This window comes from Hemitrygon akajei, chromosome 14 (genome assembly GCF_048418815.1).
Source record: "Hemitrygon akajei chromosome 14, sHemAka1.3, whole genome shotgun sequence".
NCBI classification, from domain to species: domain Eukaryota; kingdom Metazoa; phylum Chordata; class Chondrichthyes; order Myliobatiformes; family Dasyatidae; genus Hemitrygon; species Hemitrygon akajei.
The window spans coordinates 43351534-43376151 of NC_133137.1; the positions used below are offsets into that span (position 1 = coordinate 43351534).

The 24618-nt window shown below is 44.6% G+C and overlaps 2 protein-coding genes across 6 annotated transcripts in view; one reads left to right on the forward strand and one right to left on the reverse strand.

Annotated features, from left to right (window-relative positions):
* appl2 (adaptor protein, phosphotyrosine interaction, PH domain and leucine zipper containing 2) overlaps window positions 1–8439 on the forward strand; it is a 121471-nt gene extending 113032 nt beyond the window's left edge. For all 3 annotated transcript variants that reach the window (XM_073065930.1, XM_073065931.1, XM_073065932.1), the window contains 2 exons: window positions 3071–3118; window positions 6190–8439. In XM_073065930.1, coding sequence (XP_072922031.1) covers window positions 3071–3118; window positions 6190–6309 — 168 coding nt within the window. In that variant the 3' untranslated portion in view covers window positions 6310–8439. The remainder of the gene's footprint in view (window positions 1–3070; window positions 3119–6189) is intronic.
* washc4 (WASH complex subunit 4) overlaps window positions 1–24618 on the reverse strand; it is a 165182-nt gene that overhangs the window by 5850 nt on the left and 134714 nt on the right. Inside the window, exon 33 of one of the 3 annotated variants that reach the window (XM_073065928.1) lies at window positions 14943–15027. The exons of 1 other annotated variant lie outside the window; for it this stretch is intronic. In XM_073065928.1, coding sequence (XP_072922029.1) covers window positions 14963–15027 — 65 coding nt within the window. In that variant the 3' untranslated portion in view covers window positions 14943–14962. Of the gene's footprint in view, window positions 1–13730; window positions 15028–24618 lie in introns of those variants that run through there. One more of the 3 variants, XM_073065926.1, reaches the window with a different exon arrangement.

Sequence of the window (24618 nt, forward strand, 5' to 3'; positions counted from 1 at the left end):
TAATATTTTGCCCATCACTAATGGAAGATTCACTGGTCTGCAATTCCCAGGGTTCTCCCTACTCCCTTTCTTGAACAAAGGAATTAACATTTGCCACCCTCCAATCATTTGGTACTACTGTGGCCAGTGAGGATGCAAAGATTATTGTCAAAGGCATAGCAATCTCTTCCCTCACTTCCGTAGTAACTGGGGGTATATACTGTTCAGCCCCAGACACTCATCTATCCCCATACAATCTCTTCTCCCTCCTGCCATCTGGGAAAAGGCTCCGAAGCATTCGGGCTGTCACGACCAAACTATGTAACAGTTTCTTCCCTCAAGCTATCAGACTCCTCAATATCCGAAGCCTGGACTGACACCTTGCCCTATTGTCCTGTTATTTATTATAATGCCTGCACTGTTTCTGTCTACTTTATGCAGTCCTGTGTAGGTCTGTAGTCTAGTGTAGCTTTCTCTGTTTTTTTTTAATGTAGCTCAGTCTAGTTTTTGTACTGTGTCATGTAACACCATGGTCCTGAAAAACGTCTCATTTTTACTATGTACTGTACCAGCAGTTATGGTAGAAATGACAATAAAAGTGACAACTTGACTTGAAAAGTTCTAGCGCACCCACTTCCTCAATGTCATCATGTTCAAGTATATTAGCCTGATTTATGCTGTCCTCATGAGCATCAAGATCCCTCACACTTTTAATCCTGAAGCAAAGTATTCATTAAGAGCCTCCCCTACTTCCTCCCTCTAGGCACATTTCTTCTTTTTGCTCTGATTGATCCTACCCACACTCTAGTCATTCGCATGGAATGCCTTGGGGTTTTCCTTAATCCCTATTCAGCAAGACTTTCTCACGTCCCCTTCTACCTCACCTAAATCCATTCTTCAGCTCCTTGTAACTCTCTAGAGCCCTCTCTGATTCATGGTTCCTCAAATTTAAGCTTCTTCCTCTTGACTAGATGCTCCATATCTCTTGTCAGCTATGGTTCCTTCACCCTACCATTCTTTCCCTTTCTCAATGGGATAGAACTATCCAGAACCACATGCAAGAGCTCCTTAATATTTTCATTGTGCATTCCCTGATTACATTACTTCAAAATTTATGCTCCCAAGTTCCTGCCTAATAGTATTGCTTTCCCCCAGTTAAATATTCTTCCATACTGACTGATTCTAATCCTGTCATAGGTCATGATAGAGGTTAGGGAGTTGCGCTTACTCTCTCCAAGATGCTCAACCACTGAGATCTGCCAACTGACCAGGTACATTGCCCAGTATCAGAGCCCATATGGCCTCTCCTCCTCAAGTCAGCTTGTCTACATATGCACCTTCCTGGACCCACCTAACAAATCCTGCCCTATCTAAACTTTTTGATGTCAAGGATGTGCCAATCGGTATTAGAGAAGTTGAAATCAACCATGATAACCACATTGTTATTTTGCACCTTTGCAAAATCCGCCTCCTGATCTGTTCCTCAGCATTTCTGTTGCTATTGGAGGAATAGCCCCTTGTGAGTGTTCCTTCCTGTTTTCCCTTGCACTCACACTCTCAGTAGATAATCCTTCCACAACATCCTCCATTTCTGTGTTGTGATAATGCCATCCTCACCTTTTACCTCCCTCCCTGTCCCTTTTGAAACATATAATCCCTGGAACATCTGTCAGCCTTGTGCAAGGCAAGCCGCCGTGATGGCCACAGTGTTGCAGTTCAAAGTTCATGTGTCACAGTAAAGATTCATCTTCATGTGGGTATGCATAGTAAATACAAAGAAACACAATTAATGAAAATCACAACAAATTTGGACCTCCTTCCTGATGGTAGCAGTGAGAAGAAAGGCTGGAATTCCTGATGATGGATGTTGCTTTCCTGCAACAGCACTTTGTGTAGATGTGCTCAGTGGTGGGGATAGCTTTACCCTTGATGGAGTGGGCTGAATCCACTTTTTGTAGACTTTTCCGTTCAAGGGCATTGGTTTTACCACATCAGGTCATGATGCAACCATTCATTGTACTCTCCACCATGCATCTGTTGTTTGTCATAGTTTTAGATGGCATGCCAAATCTTTGCAAAGTTCTAAGAAAGAGGTGCTGCCACTTCTTTGTACTGCCAGTTACATGTGAGATCCAGGACAGATTGTCTGAAATAATGACACAGAAGAATTTACAGCTGCTGACACTCTCCACTTCAAATCCCCTGATGAGAACTGGCACATGGACCTTCAGTTTCTTCCTCCTGAAGTCAATAATTAGCTCCTTGGTTTTGCAGACACTGAGAGAGAGATTGGTACTGTGGCACCACAAAGTCAGATTTTCAATCTCCCTCCTATATGCTGATTCATAACCGACTTTAATTCGGCCAACAACAGTAGTAAATATGGCGTTAGAGCTGTACTTAGCCTCAAAGTTCCATGTATTGACCCATGGTCTTAAGTTAACCGCTCTTGTCCTTGATACTCCTACATTACAACACACGCTTCCACCCATCCAACTGACTGCAATTGTGTCCTTTTCACTACTTACCCTTCTCAGTCTCTACACGTTGCATTTACCTGTACACCAAATGCACCATTCCCTTTCCTGACAGTCACCTCCCTGTAGCTCCTATGAATTTTTCTTTTCCAGAATGAGCCAGTAGTCCACCAGCTCCACTTCCCTAACCTAGTTTGTAAGGAGCTGCAGTAATCAGGAGGACAAGTGGTCTCCCAGATTTCTCACGTCTTACGTGACCTAGATCCATTCTCAGTACTCTAGCTGGGCACTAATAAAGAAATGGAAACTTGGCAGAAACCTCAACCTAGACTTTGCCTGTCTTCTTGTAGGCTCTTGTGCCAAAGTCTCAATTCCCCACTTTCTGTTCACTCACAATATGGCACTTCTCATAATGGCCAATCTGCTTAAACTAACTTTATATTAGCCTTGCCAAGTGCCACTACACTTTTTCAGACACTACAGAAAGTCCCATCAGGCCCTGCTTGATTTTTAGCTACTAACCCTACTCACCATAAGTAAATCACTGTGATTTCAAGCTCTGCAGTTCCCTACTTTCTCCATGATAACAGTGTCATCTGTCTCTTCTCTGGCAGATATGTTCTGTTATCGATCTTGGAAGGAGACTTACTCAGGCAGAGAAGGTGAGTGTTAAACTAGCTTTAATAAATGAAGCAGGGTTTTAAACTATACCTTGGGAGGGTTTTAAAAAGTTGCCAGTATCACAGTGTATCCTCAATCAATTCAGTACGAGTTATAAACATCCCTGAAGGTGCATTGATACTCCCTGAAAGTGGCTGCACAGGGTAATAGAGCAGTAATGTAGACATATGGCATGCTTGCTTTAATTGAGGTACTACGTTCAAGAGTTAGGAGTTCTGTCACAGCTTTATAAAACTCGAGTTAGGCTACATTTGGAGTTTTGCATTATTCATTTCTGGTCGCTCTATTATAGGAAGGATATTGAAGTTTTGGAGAGGGTACAGAACAGGATGGTATCTGGATTAGAGGCTATGTGCTAGGAGGAGGGATTGGACAAAGTTAGGTTGTTTTGTCTGGAGTGGCAGAGGCTAAGGGGAGAACTGATGGGAGCTGTCCAGTCTTATCTGTGAGACACAGATCTTTTTCCCAGGGTCAAAATCTGTAAAGCTAGGGGATGCACATTCAAGGTGAGAGGGAGTAAGTTCAAGGGAGGCAAGTATTTTTACCTAGAATGGTGTGTGCCTGGAATGGACCGTAGGGGTGGTGAGGGAGATGCACTTAGATAGGCATGTGAATGTATGGAGACATTGTATTGGCAGAAGGGATTAATTTAATTAGGCATTTAATGATACTATTTTGGCACAACATCATGGGTCAAATGGCCAGTTCTTGTGCTGTTACAAAGCATTCCACATATATCAATAACTTGAAGAACTTTAAAAACTATCACATCAAAGGCAGGTGGACTTCAGTTGGTAAGTAAATATTGTTTTCAGGAAGGTTTCTGAGCTTTGTAGTTTGGTGTGTCTCAGTCTTGCTCTCAGGATGTCCCTCAAGCAGGTGCTGAACTATCTGGCGTACTGATCAGCAATCTGTTAACTACACTCCAGTGTAGGGCTCCGTCCAGTGGTGTTAAAGAGGTCAGTCTTCCTGCAATTTCCCAGTGAGGAGGGGTCAGTCATAGTCATACAAAATGGAAGCCCTTTGGCCCAGGAGGCTAGTCCCATATGTCCACATTTGGCCCATAGCCCAAAAAACCCTCCCCTATCCATGTATTTATTTAGAAGGCTTTTACACTTTGCCATTGTGCCTGCCCCAACCACCATTTCTGGCAGCTCATTCCAAATAAAACCACACTTTGTATGAAGAAGCTGCCCTTGATGTCCATTCTAAACCACTCATATCATGTGCCCTTGCTTTTAGCACTCCACCCTGCAATACATAATCCAGTAGAGAGAGAAAAAATAATAAATAAAACAATAATAAACAAGAAAATCATTACGTATACTTAATCTTAAAAAGTGTGCAAAAGCAGAAATACCATATATTTTAAAATGTGAGGTAGTGTCCATTTAGGAATCGGATGGCAGAGGGGAAGAAGCTGTTCCTGAATCACTGAGTGTGTGCCTTCAGGCTTCTGTATCTCCTACCTGATGGTAACAGTGAGAAAAGGGCATGCCCTGGGTGCTGGAGGTCCTTAATAATGGACGCTGCCTTTCTGTGACACCGCTCCCTAAAGATGTCCTGGGTACTTTGTAGGCTAGTGCCCAAGATGAAGCTGACTAGATTTACAACCTTCTGTAGCTTCTTTTGGTCCTATGCAGTAGCCCTTCCATACCAGACTATGCCTCTTTGTCAGGTCACCCCTCAGTCTCCGACATTTCAGGGAATAAAGCAGTTTCTTGGTGGGCTGGGGTCAGTAAATTTGCTGATGACACAAAGGTTGGGGGTGTTGTGGATAGTGTGGAGGGCTGTTGGAAGCTACAGCAGGACATTGATAGGATGCAAAACTGGGCTGAGAAGTGGCAGATGGAGTTCAACCCAGATAAATGAGAGGTGGTTCAATTTCGTAGGTCAAATATGATGGCAGAATATAGTATTAATGATAAGACTTGGCAGTGTAGAGGATCAGAGGGATCTTGGTGTCCAAGTCCATAGGACACTCAAAGCTGCTGTGCAGGTTGACTCTGTGGTTAAAAAGTCTTACGGTACATTGGCCTTCATCAAAGATGGGATTGAGTTTAGGAGCTGAGAGGTAATGTTGCAGCTATATAGGACCCTGGTCAGACCCCACTTGGAGTACTGTGCTCAGTTCTGGTCGCCTCACTACAGGAAGGATGTTGCCTGGATTGGGGAGCATGCCTTATGAGAATAGGTTGAGTGAACTCAGCTTTTTCTCCTTGGAGTGGTGGAGGATGAGAGGTGACTTGATAGAGGTGTACAAGATGAGAGGCATTGATCGTGTGGATAGTCAGAGGCTTTTTCCCATGGCTGAAATGGCTAGAAGAAGAGGTCACAATTTTAAGGTGCTTGGAAGTAGGTACAGAGGAGATGTCAGGGTTAAGTTTTTGCAGAGTGGTGAGTACGTGGAATGGGCTGCCGGTGATGTTAGTAGAGGTGGATACGATAGGATCTTTTAAGAGGCTCCTGGATAGGTACATGGAACCCATAGAGGGCTATGGGTAAGCCTAGGTAATTTCTAAAGTAAATACATGTTCAGCACAGCTTTGTGGGCCGAAGGGCCTGTATTGTGCTGTAAGTTTTCTGTTTACCAGTGGGGTGAGGCTTTCAGTTCCTTGGTGGGCCAGTAGGTCTAACATCAGAGGTTGTGAGGCTGTTAGAAATATCCTGAGAAAAAGGATTAACTTGCACTTGGTGGCAGTGTTGCAGACTCTGGTACTGAGCTTGACTTCACCTTTTAGAATAAAACCTGAAATGAACCCAAATGCTGGTGCTGCAGAGAAGAGTTGCTGTTTCCAGTGGCTGTAGGGGGCAAGGAGAAAGAAGAACTCAACAGAATCTCCAGTGTTTAAGTTAGAGAGGCATGGGTTCAGGACGGAGAGGAAAACCATCAGTGGGAAATGTCTTTGTCCCTGTCAGAACTGATCATCCCTTCATTGTACCTCTACATAGTTGTTACCCACCCACTCCCCCCCCCCCCCCCAACTTGGACAAAATGTAGCTGCACAAAAATGGCATTCAGTTGTTTAATATAGAAACAATTCTTATTCAGGATCCAGAAGCTTTGGCCGCACTTATGAAGTCAACAGAACTCAGTGCTGATGGGAGATTCCTTCTACTCGGTCAGATGGATAAAGATGAAACAGATGCCTGTTTGGAATCAGAAGCCTAGCCTAACGTTTATACCACGTCATCTGCACTCCCTAACTGTACCTTTTCTCTTCTGCTTTGCTCCGACCTCCTTCCACCTTCACACTGGTGAAGCTCTGGGTTAACCGTAACTCAACTTTGTACTTGTAATTTGGGGAATTAGGGCTAATTTACACAATCAAATTTACAAGCAAGAATGGCTTCTGTCAGGAACTCAAACTCTAAATAATGTTTTAAAACAGTCTTTCATCAGGCAGGAGACAAAACTTAGAGTAATCCCAGCATTTCATAACAAAGGTTGAAGAACGGTTTGTATTTGAGTCTTTCAAAACCTCAGACATTCCCTAAGTGTTTTCTACTTATTTGCATTTAGCTAAATATGTAATATACTTTTGTGATAACTTGGCCAATTTAACTACAGCGAGTGCAATATTTACAGTACACATAGCCAAGTATTTCACCTTATTGTGGATTTTGTAGGATAGCAGTTTACAGTAAAGCTGAAATACTGACCTGGGGTGAGCAGTTGAATACATGAGTATCTTTTATTAGATATACCCCTGTATTTTAAACTTTGGCAAGCCCCCTCACAGGAAAAATGTTTTCATAGCAGTTCTCATTTCATATCAATGTTCTCATTTAATCACTTGTGGGCTAACAAGATTCCAGTCAAATAAAGTTGTACAAAGATAAGGGGGTTGGAGGGACAGTGTAATAAAGGACATTGAGACTAGATCTGGAATGCTGTACATTACTGGTCTTTATTATGTTAAAATAGTTCACGGGTTAAACAGGTATTGGTGGAAGGAAAGTTTGGGTGGGCTGGGTTTGTAATGCTGCGCCCAAGAAAGGTGAGGAGAATTAAAATTCTGAGGGTTTTAAGCTGGATGCGGTGATGATATTTCTGCTTGTGGGAATATCTAAAACCAGGAGTTACTTTAACAAAAATTGGGTTGTCAGTAGATTTTTTTTTGACTACAGCTAGTTTTCTAATAATTAAGTAGGAACAGCCCTTCTGAATGTTTTGAAGGCAGATAATAAGCAGACAGATGAGAATGTGCTACGTTGACTGGTGGAAAGTCATAGATCTGCTCAATCCTAATGTCCCACTGCCATTTGCTGCATGCAGTGCTTTCCTTACACCACTTGGTGCCTCATTCCTTCCAAACATAACAGGAAAGGAGTAGGTTGATTGTATACAGGTAAACTCTTTAATGGAACGAAAGGATGAACAAAACTGTCCTGGATGAGTTAGTAGAGTGCATACTCCATAGTGTCAGAACCTTATATCCAAACGACAAGCACACAATCAATCCTTCCATACAAGTGACAAATTCCCACAGCCTCTTCATTTCCCTCCAGGCTGCATTCTGTCCTGATGTGGCAATGTTCTTACTGTTGCTGGTCCAAATCCCAGAGACCTCACGGCACTGGGGAGAAGTGCCACAGGAATGACTGCAGCAAACACACTGCCATCTTCAGGTAAATCCTGGCTGACCTTGCCAGCAGCATCTCCAAAATGAATTACAAAAATAAAAAAAACATCCTTGCTTTTTACTGGGTATCTTCTTCATTCAAACTGGTTCACACACCCAGAATAGAGGCATTGAGCAAACTTAACCTCCAACTAACATTAAAACCCACCATCATTCGCTTTAAGTATGTTATAAATATAGCTTTGATTGTCGAGTTGAACACAAAGAGTTAAAACCCTTTGAAGCCAGTGATGAGGGACAAGTGAACTGTGGGCAGCCTGGAGAGTAAGTGGAAAACCCCAGGTAGATTTACTGCCATAAACATGAGATATTCTGCAGCTGCACACACAATCTGCCATGGCTGGTAGTGAGGTGAAGGATTCTTTCACCCATAACATGGAGGGAGAGCCAGGTGGAAGATTGTGCAGGCAGTGGTGTACCTTTCTCAAGCAGCTGTCATCATTTCCTCTGGGCTGGGCTTTTGAGCTACCTTCAGATGTGACATCACATTCGAGCGGTAAATTGATAGTGATGAGCGATTACCCACTTGTGTGGTTTTACTCCAATGAAATCTACCCATGGAATCCTCAAGTTGCTGCTAATATCTGACACACTGTTTGACATTCTGGTTGTTTTGTTTTTTGAGGAGAATAAACATTAAATACTCTATAATTAAATAGTGGCATCAAGTTATTACTCTTGACATCAGTATTTTCAGTGGCACAAAGTTGTTAATCCACACAGTGGTCTAATGAAATAAACCAGAACTATTTACTGTAATCCAACAGTACCATGTTTACTTAGGGATCAAGTTCAAGGACACAGTAACGTCCAATCTGAAGCACAAGTGAAATGTGGCGTATAAAATACACTTGAATAAACACAACCCTTTATTTCCACTGGTGCACTGGAATTGAGCAGCCCAATTCAGTACTGAAACAGGGCCCATCATTGCTATCCAGTGAATACCATAGCCCACCAGCTAGAGATACAGCGCAGAACAGATTGAACCCTAATCACTACAGAATTTACAATGACAGATTAACCAATAAACCTTTGGACTGATAAACCAGAACATCCCAAGGAAGCCCGCACAGTCACAGGAAATACTTGGATGATGCGGCTCATCCCTCTGCACTCCAGAGAACACAGCCATTCTCTGACAGAGTCAATCCAGATTACTGCAACAGCCCACAACTTCATTTGCGACCACTGTGTGGAGTTCGTACATTCCTCCCGTAACTATGTGATACTCCCAATTTCCTCCCACTGCCTAAAGCTGTACTAATTGACAGGTTAATCACTGCTGTGTAGTGATGAGAATGTGGGCAGAATAAAATGGGATGTGCATTGAAGGGCCTGCATATTGACAGGTTGAAACTCTACAGTCCAGCATCCTGTGGTCCAGAATGTTTGAAATCCAGTTCAGATCTGTACTAATTAGTTCACTCTAGCTTTTCTATCTAATTAAGCCCATAAATCAACTAAGGCTGTTCTAATTTGTACCTATGTCACCTATCAGTGAAAGTTTTACAATCTCAGCTAACACACTTTTTGAATTATTGAAACTTCGGGTTACCAAAGGTTCAGGGAACAGAACCCTCACATAACCATGGAGTGTCCTGTACTTATATAAAACACAGTTCTCCTGCAGAGAGGAGGACAATCGAGCAGTTTCCTTGGTCAAGCTCCAGCCAGGTCCTGAGGGTGCCAGACCACAGTTTCTACCTGTGTGTACAATGTACTGTGTATGTAATCAAAATGGCTTCTTTGGTTTGCTAGAGTAGGAATGCTTTTATGTCTGACAAGTGTTTTTTTCTCGCAGTTGTTTTGCTTTGGACTTGCTGATATGGGGATTGTATTCATTTGTTAACCAATGGGGAATGTTATTTTGTCTTGTGGGGCTGGGAGCTTGGGGGGGTTTCGCGGTCTTTAGAGGAGAGGCGGGAAAGAGACGCCGAGGAAGGTGGACGTGCGCTGCACTGCTCGGTCGACCACCGGGGGTGGTCCCAGGTGCGAAGGTGTGGAGGTCGGAGGAAAGTGACGAGGGGTCGAATGGTTCGATGGTTGAGCTCCAACAATGTGCACTAAACTGACTGAACTTTGATAAGTTGGTGCCTTTTGCTTTTTCTTCTCTTTTATATATATATTGTATTGCCTAGTACTCTTTTAGTTTTAGTAAAATCTTTGAAGTGTATTTCATAACGGTATCTGGTGTGAGTTTGATACTGTGTGTACCACAGTATGCGAGGCATAAACTTGATTCCCACAGCACCTGTGTGTATGGGAGGTGGGGTTGGTGAGTGGCTGGATCTCCTTTTCCCCTAGACATATACCAGCCTGCTGGGTGAGTGTTACATTTGTGGGGGCTCGTCCGGGATTGGATTGTCAGGGGCTGTGGAATCGCGCAGGCAGCAGTGCAGAGATGGACAGAGATAAGATTGTTAACTGGTGCGAGTTGGAAGATGTACCGGTGCAGTATGCCTGTGTAGTGAGCGGAGTGGATGTTCGAGTTTCGGGAGACGCATTAGTGCGGGGGTTAAGTTTGGTGAAGGGTATTGGGCAGGTAGAATTGGTAGCTAGACGGTGTGGTAAAGAGGTGGAGTCTAGCTGGGTATTGGTTCGTACGAGTGCTGACGTCAGGACGTTGGAACTGCCGGCGACGGTCAATGTTCTGGGGGAGGCGGGGCCATGGGGACTCCACACCCTCTCCAAGGATGAGGATGACAAGATACCGGAGGAAGAGCTAGAGCTAGAGACGGCCCCCAGAGAGGCCCGTCACTAGTAAAGGGGGATCGGAGGGGTAAGGCATGACTAGGCCCCACCCCCCAGGTAGGGTGGAAGCCTCGGAGCTGGCAGTCGCACTTAATTTCCTGGTGGGAGTGGCCGAGAGGCCACGGCTGAAGCTGGGGGTGTTCTCCGGAGCCAGGCCTACTCCGGACGGGGAGGTGGACTATGAGACCTGGATCGAGCATACGTCTTTGATGTTAGAGGAGTGGCCAGGCTCGGAGGAGGAGAAGAGGGGTGGGAAGTTTGAGGGGTTCGGCAGCCAAAACAGTCCGGGAGTTGAAAGCTGAAAAGCCTGGGGCTTCAGTGGAGGAATGCATAGAGGTTTTGGAGCAGCATTTGGGTTGTCAGGGGAACCCTGGCTGCTTTTAGCAGAGTTTCAACGTCTGGAACAACGGAGGGGGGAAAAGTTCTGAGTACATATTTCGGATGGAGGAGATGCTTACAGGGTTGCGGCGCCGGGGGGTAGTGAAGGCACCTGACGTGGCTAGCGTGAGGATGTCAGATACTCAGTGGCTCTCTGGAGGAGGACAAGGTGGCGTGGACTATCCGGCAGGCTTATAGGAAAGGCCCCCCTCCATCCTTCGGGCAACTAATCAGAGAGGTGCAGGAGGAAGAGAGAGCGTTGGGGCGGAAAAGGGGCTCGGGCCTCCGGGAGCGATCCTCAGCGATACAGGAAGTGGTGGCTGGGTGGAGGACTGACAACCCCCAGGGGAGTAGTGACCCCCCTCTGGAGGGGAAGGACAGGGGAGGTACCCACTCCCGGGGGCGACCAGTGCAGTGGGTTGGGAGCGGGAGCCGTCCTGGGAGAGGAGGGGCGGCAGGCAGCGTGTACTTTAACTGTGGGAAAGAGGAGCATTTCAGGCGGGACTGTGGGCGGCCGAGGGTGTGCTATAGCTGTGGAGAGGAGGGACACTTTAGGTGGGATTGTGAGAGACAAGGAGTCCCGTGGAGGGCAAGCCCCCCTGTGACTCAGAAGGGAGAAGTGTCGGGAAACTTAGGAGAGGCTCAGTGAGGGAACGGACTGGAGCCTCTGGAGGAACACGTTCCCAGAGATCAGCCAGGGGACCACCGGGTGCCCACGCCTCTATTCTGGATGGGCTGGTAGGACCCCGTGCAAGTATGTGTCCGTTATGAAGAGGGAGTTACAGAGGGTGTATGAGTTGGCTGAGGCGGCGGCCACCAAACAAAATCAGAGGAATAAGATGAGATATGATCAAAAGGTGAAGTTTGCCCAATTATTGCCGGGCGACCGGGTCCTTTTACAGAATTTGGGACTCCCTGGTAAGCACAAGTTGGCAGATTGATGGGCGGCCAGCCCCTATGTAATAGAGAGCCAGATGCCGAATCTACCAGTTTACCGGGTGAAACCTGAGGATGGGAATGGGCCTATCAAGGTACTCCATCGGAATCACCTGCTGCCCCTGGGTCAAGCAGTGCGGGTGGATAAGGAGCCAGAGTGGGAGGCTGTGCCTAGTACAAGGACTCTGCAAGGGCACGGAGCGAGGGAAGAGCCTGCTGCTGAAGAGACGAGACGGGTCCCTAACCTGGGAATGGATACGGATTCGGAAGATGACGACTCAGATGAGTGGCCCCTGCTCCCATTTGCTGGTGTTTCAGTACCAGAAGAGGAGGCTCCTGGCCCTTCCCCTACTGAGTTGGGCGAGAGGAGAGAAGGTGTTGATGGTCAGATGGAGAGGCAGCCAGCATTGGGCAGAGAGAGGGTGGAATCCGAACATGAGCCAGAGAGTTCTCAGGTGAGGGGGGAACCCCGAGAGGGAGGGAGTGAGGATCTGACAGGTAGACCTGGGGTGTCCGAGGCAGAGGGTTCGCAGGTGAAGAGGGAGCCCAGTGAGGCGGAAGGGTCGGCAGAAGGGGTACGGAGATCTCAGAGGAGTAGGCGCCCCCCCCGGAGTGGTTGACATATGTGGTGCCAGGAGAACAGAGTGTGATTTCTACTGCTGTGGGTAGTTATGTCACTGCTTTCTGCACCTGGGTTGGGTTTTGTGTGTTGCAAGAAGCCTTGGGGAACTCTGGTAATGTCATGAGGGCATGACCTTTGCTGGTGGGGGGAGAATGTACTGTGTATGTAATCAAAATGGCTTCTTTGGTTTGCTAGAGTAGGAATGCTTTTATGTCTGACAAGTGTTTTTTTCTCGCAGTTGTTTTGCTTTGGATTTGCTGATATGGGGATTGTATTCATTTGTTAACCAATGGGGAATGTTATTTTGTCTTGTGGGGCTGGGAGCTTGGGGGGTTTCGCGGTCTTTAGAGGAGAGGCGGGAAGGAGACGCCGAGGAAGGTGGACGTGCACTGCACTGCTCAGTTGACCACCGGGGGTGGTCCCAGGCGCGAAGACGTGGAGGTCGGAGGAAAGTGACGAGGGGTCGAATGGTTTGATGGTTGAGCTCCAACGATGTGCACTAAACTGACTGAACTTTGATAAGTTGGCGCCTTTTGCTTTTTCTTCTCTTTTATATATATATTGTATTGCCTAGTACTCTTTTAGTTTTAGTAAAATCTTTAAAGTGTATTTCATAATGGTATCTGGTGTGAATTTGATACTGTGTGCGTGCGCAAGGCATAAACTTGATTCCCACAGCACCTGCGTGTACGGGAGGTGGGGGTGGTGTGTGGCTGGATCTCCTTTTCCCCTAGACATATACCAGCCTGTTGGGTATGTGTTACATGTGTAAATAACAAGATTTCATATGATCATGAGTATCATGAAGTACAGTGGATTACATAATTGGGCCATCAGTTAACCAGGGCAGCCACTATTCGGGACAACTCTTAAAGAACAAAAACTAATCAAGAAAAGAGCCGACATTCCCTTAATTTATTTGGGATACTATGCTGTTTAATTGGGACAGGAGACTGCTGCTGAACAATTTCTAACCAGCTTCAGTCATGTGCACTTGTGTGTCCATTAGACACTACACCTTGCTCAGAATGAAGAGTTTTTAAGTATCATTATTTTCATGCACGAGTTAAAAAAGCAGTGATTTTTGTTACTGACAGCTGGCGAGAAATAAGCAGCAAGATGTAAGGAGGATGTAATCATTGAAAGCACTGTTTGAAGATGGTCTATTATCTGCACTAGGTGACTGCACTGATTGTTCATTTATAGTTGATCAAAAGAACACAACATACACTGGATAAATTCCACCATCGATAACAATTAGAAACTAATACACAATTTTATTGTACTGTAATATTATTGGTAGTGATATAATGTTTTTCTGCATTTTATTTAAATACATTTTTTTACTCAGTTAAACGTAATTTGTCATTTTATACCTTTTTAACTGCTTCCATAAAACATCAGTCAATTAGGGCAGATGCTCAATTGTGCCAAAATGTACCAGTACTGATGTGTCCCAATTAACCAGAACCTACTGTACTCTCAAAACATTCTGAATCATTCACAAGGGTAAAGGAATAGCTGCACATTAAAGCTTTATTTTGAAAAAAGAAAAGCCTGTTTGAAATGATCAAACTGTTTTGTTTGGTCCAATATTCCTGAGAATTACTGACTAGCCTGTGACAGCCTGCACACACACCGTGTTTCTTCAAAAACTTAGTGGAACATAAGACAAGTGTCAAATAGTTCAAAATTATTTAAATAGGAATTTAAAGCATCTAATTTTGTTTAGCATCATAATTTGGATGTTTGGGTACTGGTCAGGAAAATTCCGTCTGTCAAAATCTCACTTGTGTGTCAGTGAGCAGCAGATCCTACAGAGTGAAGCAGCACCAGTGAAGCCTGATGTAAAATTGCAAATTACCTCAAGGTTTGAAACAAAACAGTGTGTGCTAGAATGTGATCGCATTGCTGACCAGAGAGTTCCCATGTGCATCTAACACTGACAGCATAACCAGTGATAATAATTCATTAAACAATCTGCTCTAAGATTATGTCATTTACAGCCTCAACATCACTAAGGCACAGTTCTTAATCCTTGACGGTCAATGCAAAGGTAATCATCGATATCTTCACTACATCAATACAGTGGTACTCAGCTCAATTCTAACCCCGGAGTTCTACGAGACCACGGTCGAGGGTGATCAAACAAACTACATTTGGCAAAACAGAATCCATTAGGGAAATGAATGACGAATTTTGAGAGTAAAACAGTAAATGCTGGTTTCTCTACCACACCCTGAACGGAACTCTTCACACCATGGAAATGAGAGACAGTCAGACATTGGTGAGCAGAGCGAACTCTGACCAAGTTCCAGAGATGGCAATAACCCAGGCAAAGCTTTAAGGACAATAAACAAACCATGTAAACGTGTCAGCAGCCAAAGTAAACACAGTGTGAGGCACAAAGATCTGAGGGGAATACAGGAAAGTGCAGTGGGAAGGACAGTGAGGGGAGGGTAGGCTCACTTTGTACACAGTGCCCCACTTCATTTCGCACGGGACTCTGAAGGCAAATCGCTCATGCTATCGTTGCCCAATTTGGCAGTTTCATCTGAAGAAAACAAACAACAAATATTGGTGAGCATTTGCAAATCATTTTCATCCAATACTTCTCTCCAATACCCGAATATGCTCCACAACCTCTATCACATTAATAGTTATAACACGAGATGCAGTAAATGACAGCTGTCCACTTGCCCAACCACAAAGGGGTATCAGTGTAAACCTCCCCAAAGCTGGAATTGGTTTATTACTTTTGTGGCATGTACAGTGAAAAGCTTGCCTTGCACTGTAGACATCCTGAGGCACAGATGGCTCTAAAAGTAATCCGGGAAATTATAGGCCAGTAAGTTTGACGTTGGTAGTAGGTAAATTACTGGAAGGAGTACTAAGAGATAGGATCTAAAAGTATTTAGATAGACAGGGACTCATCAGGGAGAATCAACACGGCTTTGTGCATGGTAGGTCACGTTGAACAAATCTATTAAGAGTTTTTCGAGGAGGTTACCAGGAAAGTGGATGAAGGGAAGGCAGTGGATGCTGTCTACATGGACTTCAGTAAGGCCTTTGACAAGGTCCCGCATGGAAAGTTAGTTAGGAAGATTCAGTCGCTAGGTATACATGGTGAGGTAGTAAATTGGATTAGACATCGGCTCAATGGGAGAAGTCAGAGAGTGGTAGTGGAGGATTACTTCTCTGAGTGGAGGCCTGTGATGAGTGGTGAACCACAGGGATCAGTGCTGGGTCCATTGTTATTTGTCATCTATATCAATGATCTGGATGATAATATGGTAAACTAGATCAGCAAATTTGCTGATGATACAAAGACTGGAGGTGTAGTGGACAGTGAGGAAGGTTTTCAAAGCTTGCATAGGGATTGGGACCAGCTGGAAAAACGGGCTGAAAAATGGCAGATGGAGTTTAATACAGACAAGTGTGAGGTATTGCACTTTGGAAGGAAAAACCAAGGTAGAACATACAAGGACACTGAGGTGTGCAGTCGAACAGAGGGATCTGGGAATACAGATACAAAATTCCCTAAAAGTGGCATCACAGGTAGATAGGGTAGTAAAGAGAGCTTTTGGTATATAAATCAAAGTATTGGGTATAAGAGTTGGAATGTTATGGTGAGGTTGTATAAGGCATTGGTGAGGCCGAATTTGGAGTATTGTGTGCAGTTTTGGTCACCAAATTACAGGAAGGATGTTAATAAGGTTGAAAGAGTGCAGAGGTGGTTTACAAGGATGTTGTCGGGACTTGAGAAACTGAGATACGGGGAAAGATTGAATAGGTTAGGACTTTATTCCCTGGAGTGTAGGAGAATGAGGGGAGATTTGATAGAGATATATAAAATTATGATGAGTATAGATAGAGTGAATGCAAGCAGGCTTTTTCCACTAAGGCTAGGGGAGCAAAAACCCAGAGGACATGGGTTAAGGGTGAAGGGGGAAAAGTTTAAAGGGAACATTGGGGGGGGGGGGGCTTCTTCACACAGAGAGTGGTGGGAGTGTGGAATGAGCTGCCAGATGAAGTGGTAAATGCGGGCTCACTTTTAACATTTAAGGAAAAACTTGGACAGGTACACGATGAGAGGTGTATGGAGTGATATGGGCCAGGTGCAGGTTAGTGAGACTAGGCAGAAAAATGGTTCAGCACAGCCAAGAAGGGCCAAAGGCCAAAGAACCATGTTCTATGGTTCTGGGAATAGTTCACAAGGCGCAGCATAGATATGTCCCACAGAAGAAGTTGTTTCGAAATGGCAGGGGTAGGTAACTGTGGCTGACAAGGGAAGTTACGGACTGCAGAAAAGCCAAGGAAAGGGCATATCCCCGCCAATTAAAGCAATTAATCTGCTAATTAAATTTGCAGAAAATACTACATTGATTGGCCTTATCTCAAATAATAATGAGGCAGCCTACAGAGAAGTCATCACCCTGATTCAGTGGTATCAAGAAGACAACCTCTTCCTCAATGTTGTAAGAACAAAGAAGCTGGTCGTGGACCACAGGAGGAATACAGACAGGCTAACCCCTACTGACATCAATGGATCCAGGGTTGAGAGGGTGAACAGCTTCAAGTTCTTAAACATCATGGGGAATCTCACGTGCTCTGTACTTATCGCCTGTGTGATTAAAAAAGTACAACATATGGTTGAAGAAGTTCGACGTGAGTCCCCAAGTCCTAAGGACTTCCTACAGGGGCAAAATTGAGAGCATCTTAACTGGCCATATCACTGCCTGGTATGGGAACTGTACTTCCCTCAATTGCAGGACTCTGCAGAGAGTGGTGTGGACAGCCCAGCGCATCAGTAGATGTGAACTTCCCATTATTCGGGCCATATTTTTTTTTACACATTTGTCATTGTAAATATCCTCAAGGATCATTGGGGACTCAAGTCACCCCAACCACAAACTGTTCCAGCTACTACCATCCGGGAAATGGTACCACAGCGTTCAAACCAGGACCAACAGGCTCTGGGACAGCTTCTTCGACCGTGCCAGATTGATTCACGCTGACACAATTGTATTTCTATGTTACATTGACTGTCCTGTTGTAAATCTTACTGTACATACTATTTATTCCAAATTATTATAAAAAGCGCATAGCACATTCAGACAGACATAACGTAAAGATTTTTACTCCTCATGTATGTGAAGGATGTAAGAAATAAAGTCAATTCAATAATGTTTCGGAAACTTTTAACATCCAAAAGGCAACTAAAAAAGCTCTAAGGGAAAAGATGAAATATGAAATCAAAAGAAAAAAAAGTAGGGATGAGTTAAGAAGGGGAGGAGGGGCATTAACAGAAGTTAGAGAAATCAATGTTCATGCCATCAGGTTGGAGGTTACCCAGACAGAATACTAAGTGTTGTTCCTCCAACCTGAGTGTGGCTCCATCTCGACAGTAGAGGAGGCTATGGATTGACATACTGGAATGGGAATGGGATGTGAAATTAAAATGTGTGGCCACTGGGAGATCCTGCTTCCTCTGGCGGACAGAGCATAGGTGTTCAGCAAAACAGTCTCCCAGTCTGCGTCGGGTCTCACCAATATATAGAAGGCCACACCGGGAGCACCGAACGTAGTATATCACACCAGCAGATTCACAGGTGAAGTATCACCTCACCTGGAAGTTCTGCCTGGGGCCTTGAATGGTAGTGAGGGAAGAAGTGTAAGGGCAGGTGTAGCACTTGTTCTGCTTACAAGGATAAGTGCCAGGAGAGAGATCAGTGGGAAAGGATTGGGGGGGGGGGGGGGGAATGAATGACAAGGGAGTCGCATAGGGAGCGATCCCTGCAGAAAGTGGGGAGGGAAAGATGTGCTTCGTGGTGGGATCTTGTTGGAGATGGCAGAAGTTATGGAGAATTATATGTTGGACCTGGAGGCCAGTGGGGTGGTAGGTGAGGACAAGAGGAACCCTATCATGAGTGGGGTGGCGGGAGGATGGGGTGAGAGCAAATGTGCATAAAATGGGAGAGATGCGTTTGAGGGCAGAGTTGATGGTGGAGGAAGGGAAGCCCCTTTTTAAAAGGAAGACATTTTCTTCATCCTGGAATGAAAAGCCTCATTCTGAGAGCAGATGCAGTGGAGATGGAGGAATTGGGAGAAGGGGATGGCATTTTTAAAAGTCTGGCTGGGAAGAGGAATAGTCCAGGTAGCTGTGAGAGTCCATGGGCTTATAGTAGACATCAGTAGATAAGCTGTCTCCAGAGATAGAGACAGAGAGATCAAGGAAGGGAAGGGAGGTGTCAGAAATGGACCAGGCAAATTTGAGGGCAGGGTGGAAGTTGGAGGCATTGTTGATGAAGTCAACGAGCTCAGCATGCATGCAGGAAGCAGCAGCACCAATGCAGTCGTTGATGTAGTGAAGGGAAAGTGGGACACGGATACTCATATAGGCTTGGAACATGGACTGTTCCACATAGCCAACAAAAAGGCAGGCATACCTGGGACCATACGGGTGCCCATGGCTACACCTTTAGTTTGAAGGAAGTGGAAGGAGCCGAAAGAAAAATTATTAAGAGAAATAACCAATTCCGCTAGACGGAGGAGAGTGGTGGTAAGAGTGAACTGGTTGGGTCTGGAATCCAAAAAGAAATGGACAGCTTTGAGACCTTACCGGTGGGGGATGGAAGTATATAGGGACTGGACATCCATGGAAAAAAATAAGACGATGGGGACCAAGGAACTTGAAAAGAGCACGAGAAGTGTCATGAACATAGGTGGGAAGGGATTGAACAAGGGGGAATAAAAGAGTGTTGAGGTATGCAGAAATGAGTTCGGTGGGGCAGGAGCAAGCTGAGACAATGGGTCTACCTGGACAGGCAGGTTTGTGGATCTTGGGTAGGAGGTAAAAACGGGAAGTGCAGGGTGTGGGAACTATGAGGTTGTTGGCATTGGATGGGAGATCCCCAGAGCAGACTGGGAAACTATTTTGCTGAACACCTACGCTCTGTCCGCCAGAGGAAACAGGATCTCCCAGTGGCCACACATTTTAATTCCACGTCCCATTCTCATTCCGATATGTCAATCCATGGCCTCCTCAACTGTCCACATGAAGCCACACTCAGGTTGGAGGAACACCACCTTGTATTCCATCTGGGTTACCTCCAACCTGATGGCATGAACACTGATTTCTCCAACTTCCGTTAATGCTCCTCCTCCCCTTCTTACCCCATTCCCATTTATATATATATTTATTTATTTATTTTCTTTTGTTTCCTCTTTCCCTCTTACAATAACTCTTTGCCTGTTCTCCATCTTCCTCTGGTGCTCCCCTTCCCCCTTTCTTTCTTCCAAGGCCTTCCATCCTATGATACTCCCCCTTCTCTAGCCTTGTATTCCTGTTGCCAATCAACTTCCCAGCTCTTAGCTTCATCCCTCCCCCTATCATTTCAGATCTCCTCTCCCCCTCTCAAATCTCTTACTATCTCTTTTTTCCATTAGTCCTGACGAAGGGTCTCGACCCGAAACATGGACTGTACTTCTTGCTATAGATGCTGCCTGGCCTGCTGCATTTCACCAGCATTTTGTGTGTGTTGCTTGAAGTTCCAGCATCTGCAGATTTCCTCGTGTTTGTGTTTTTAAATTTGAAGGCAAACTAGCCAATAATATAAAGCAGGATATTAAAGGCTTTTTTCAGTTATACAAAGGCTAAAAGCAAGCTGAGAGTTGATATTAGACCACTGGAAAATGATGCTGGTGAGGTAGTAATGGGGGAACAAAGAAATGGCAGATGAACTTAATGGGTACTTTGCATCTGTCTTCACTGTGGAAGACACTAGCAGTGTGCCAGAGGTCCGTGAGTGTCAGAGAGCAGGAGTGAGTGCCGTTACAAAGTAAAAAGTGCGAGGCAAACTGAAAGGTCTTAAGGTAAATAAGTTCAACGGTTCAATTTAATGTCAGAAAAATGTATATAATATACATCCTGAAATGCTTTTCCTTCACAACTATCCACGAAAACAGAGGAGTGCTCCAAAGAATGAATGACAGTTAAATGTTGGAACTCCAAAGTACCCCCTAGCTCCCCCCTCCCAAGCAAAAGTGGCAGTGACCAACAATCCTTCCCTCCCCCCACCTGTCTCTATTACTCCTGTAGTCCACAGGACCAGATAGGACTCTGGGTTGTAGTCCAAGAGAGGTTGCTAAAGAGATAACTGAAGCATTGGTCAAGATCTTTTAAGAAACACTCAATTCTGGCATGGTCCCGGAGGACTGGAAGATTGCAAATGTCATTCCACTTTTTAAGAAGGGAGGAAGGCAAAAGAAAGGGAATTACAGGCCACTTAGTCTAACCTCAGTGGTTGGGAAAGTGTTGGTGTCTTTTATTAAGGATGAGGTTTCAGGACACTTAGAAATTAATGATAAACTAAGTCAAAGTCTGCATGGTTTCTGTGAAAGGAAATCTTGCCTGACAAATCTATTAAGTGTTCTTTGAGAAAGTAACAAGCAGGGTGGACAAAGGAGAGGCAGTTGATGTCATTTACTTGGATTTTCAGAAGGCATCTGATAAGCTGCCTCACAAGGCTGCTCAAGATAAAATCCAATGGCGTTACAGGAAAGATTCTGGCATGGATGGAGGAATGGCTGACCGGCAGGAGTCAGCAAGTAGAAATCAAAGTGGCCTTTTCTGGTTGGCTGCCAGTGACTAGTGGTGTTCCTTGGGGGTCAGTATTGGGACCACTGCTTTTTATATTGTTTGTCAATAATTTGAATAATGCAATTGATGGCTTTGTGGGTGAATACAAAGATAGGTGGAGGGATAGGTAGTGCTGAGCAAGCAATGTGATTGCAGCAGAACTTGGAAGAATGGGCAAAAAAGTGGTAGATGGATTATGGTGTTGGGAAATGTATGATAATGCATTTTGTAAAAGGAACATTTTACCTAAATGTTGAGAAGGTTCAAACATCAGAGGTGCAAAGGGAGTTGAGTCTGTGGTAAAGACGGCAAATGCAATGTTGGCATTCCTTTCAAGGGTGAAAGAATACAAAAACAAGGAGATAATGCTGAGGCTTTATAAGACTGCACTTGGGAGTACTGTCAACAGATTTGGGCCATATCTCAGAAAGGACAGAGTCCAGAGGAGGTTCATGAGGATGATTCTGGGAATGAAGGGGTTAACCATGTTAGGGAACTGGAGCTGGATGAACTTCGGAACATTCGGGAGGCAGAGGCAGAAATAGACAGGAGTTTCAGGGAGATAGTCATCCCTAGGAGTCAGGAGACAGGTAGTTGGGTGACTGTCAGGAGAGGGAAGTGGGAATAGACAGGAAGAGCAGAGCACCTCTGCGGCCGTTCCCATTAACAATAAGTATACCGTTTTGGATACTGTTGGTGGGGACGACCTACCAGGGACAAGTTGCAGTGGTTGCATCTCTGGACCCTCAGCTCAGAAGGGAAGGAGGGAAAAGAGGACAGCAGTAGTGATAGGGGATTCGATAGTTAGGGGGTTAAGAGGGATAAGAGGTTCTGTGGAAGAGATTGAGAATCCCGGATGGTCTGTTGTCTCCCTGGTGCCAGGGTCCGTAATATCTCGGATCGATTTCTCAGTATTCTCAAGAGGGAGGGTGAGCAGCCAGATGTTGTGGTCCATGTAGCGACCAATGACATGGGTAGGAAGAGTGAGGAGGTCCTGAAAGGTGAGTTTAGGGAGCTCGGTGCCAAGTTAAAGGCCAGGACCTCCAGGATAGCAATCTCAGGATTGCTACCAGTGCTACAAGATAGTGCAGATCAACACATGGCTGAAAGCATGGTGCAAGAGGGAGGGCTTCAGGTTTATAGATAATTGGGCAGTTTTCCAGAGAAGGTGGGACCTGTTCTGATGGGACGGTTTACATCTGAACTGGAGGGGGACAAATATTCTTGCAGGTAGGTTTGCTAGAGAGGATCCTGTGGATTTAAACTAGATACGAGGGGGGAGGGGAACCAGAGTGTAGGAACAGATGTATGGGAGAAGGAAGAAAAAGAAGATAGTAAAGTCCTTTGTACTGTTAGAAATAAACAGAGAGGAAGAGGCGGAGAATTTCTTAAATGCATTTATTTTAATGCTAGGAGAATTGTAAGAAAGGTGGATGAGCTTAGAGCATGGATTGATACCTGGAAATATGATGTTGTAGCTATTAGTGAAACATGGTTGCAGGAGAGGTGTGATTGGCAACTAAATATTCCTAGATTTTGTTGCTTCAAGTGTGATAGAATCGGAGGGACAAGAAGGGGAGGTGTTGCATTGCTTGTCAGAGAAGAGGGACGCCTCACGTCTTAATAAGCTGGTAAGGAAGGCGGGCTCTGTCGTGGGCAAAGTACTGGAGAGTTTAACATCGGTAGCTGAGCGAAGGGCGCTGAGTAGGCTACGGTCAATTATGGATAACTCTGAACATCCTCTACATAGCACCATCCAGAGACAGAGAAGCAGTTTCAGTGACAGGTTACTATCGATGCAATGCTCCTCAGACAGGATGAAGAGGTCAATACTCCCCAATGCCATTAGGCTTTACAATTCTACCGCCAGGACTTAAGAACTTTTTAAAAGCTATTATTAATGCTTTTTGAGATAGTGATTTAGATGCATATCATATTTTTTACTGAGTTAAGTATTGTATGTAATTAGTTTTGCTACAACAAGTGTATGGGACATTGGAAAAAAAAAGTTGAATTTCCCCATGGGGATGAATAAAGTATCTATCTATCTATCTATTACAGCTGTGCTCTGGCAGGATTAGAAGGCTCGTCTAGGGAGGCATTTTGGGTGGAATTGAGGAATGGGGAAGGTGTAGTAACACTTATAGGGGTGTATTATAGACCACCTAATGGGGAGCAAGAATTGAAGGAGCAAATTTGCAAGAAGATGGTAGATATTTGTAGTAAGCGCAAGGTTGTGATTGTGGGAGATTTTAATTTAACCACACATAGACTGGGAAGCCCATACTGTAAAAGGGATGGATGGTTTGAAGTTTGTAAAATGTGTGCAGGATAGTTGTTTGCAGCAATACACAGAGGTACCGACTAGAGAAGGGGCAGTGTTGGATCTTCTGTTAGGGAATGAAATAGATCAGGTGACGGAGGTATGTGTTGGGGAGCACTTCGGGTCCAGTGATCACAATGCCATTAGTTTCAATATAATTATGGAGAAGGATAGGACTGGACTCAGGGATGAGAGTTTTGATTGGAGAAAGGTTAACTTTGAGGATTTAGAAGGAGTGGATTGGGACAATTTGTTTTATGGGAAGGATGTAATAGAGAAATGGAGGTCATTTAAAGGTGAAATTTTGAGGGTACAGAATCTTCATGTTCCTGTTAGGTTCAAAGGAAAGGTTAAAAGTTTGAGAGAGCCATGGTTTTCAAGGGATATTGGAAACTTGGTTAGGAAAAAGAGAGATATCTACAATAAATATAGACAGCATGGAGTAAATGAGGTGCTCGAGGAATATAAAGAATGTAAGAAGAATTTTAATAAAGAAATTAGAAAAGCTAAAGATACAAGGTTGCTTTGCAAGTAAGGTGAAAATAAATCCAAAGGGTTTCTACAGTTATATTAATAGCAAAACAATAGTGAGGGATGAAATTGGTCCCTTAGAGAATCAGAGTGGGCAGCTATGTGTGGAGCCGAAAGAGATGGGAGAGATTTTGAACAACTTCTTTTCTTCGGTATTCACTAAGGAGAAGGATATTGAATTGTGTAAGGTAAGGGAAACAAGTAGGGAAGTTATGGAAACTATGATGATTAAAGGGGAAGAAGTGCTGGCGCTTTTAAGGAATATAAAAATGGATAAATCTCCGGGTCCTGACAGGATATTCCCCAGGACCTTGTGGGAGGTTAGTGTAGAAATAGCAGGGGCTCTGACAGAAATATTTCAAATGTCATTAGAAACGGGATGGTGCCAGAGGATTGGCATATTGCTCATGTGGTTCCATTGATTAAAAAGGGTTCTAAGAGTAAACCTAGCAATTATAGGCCTGTCAGTTTGATGTCAGTGGTGGGTAAATTAATAGAAAGTATTCTTAGAGATGGTCTATATAATTACCTGGATAGACAGGGTCTGATTAGGAACAGTGAACATGGATTTGTGCGTAGACGGTCATGTTTGACAAATCTTATTCAATTTTTTGAAGAGGTTACTATTAAGTTGATGAGGGTAAAGCCGT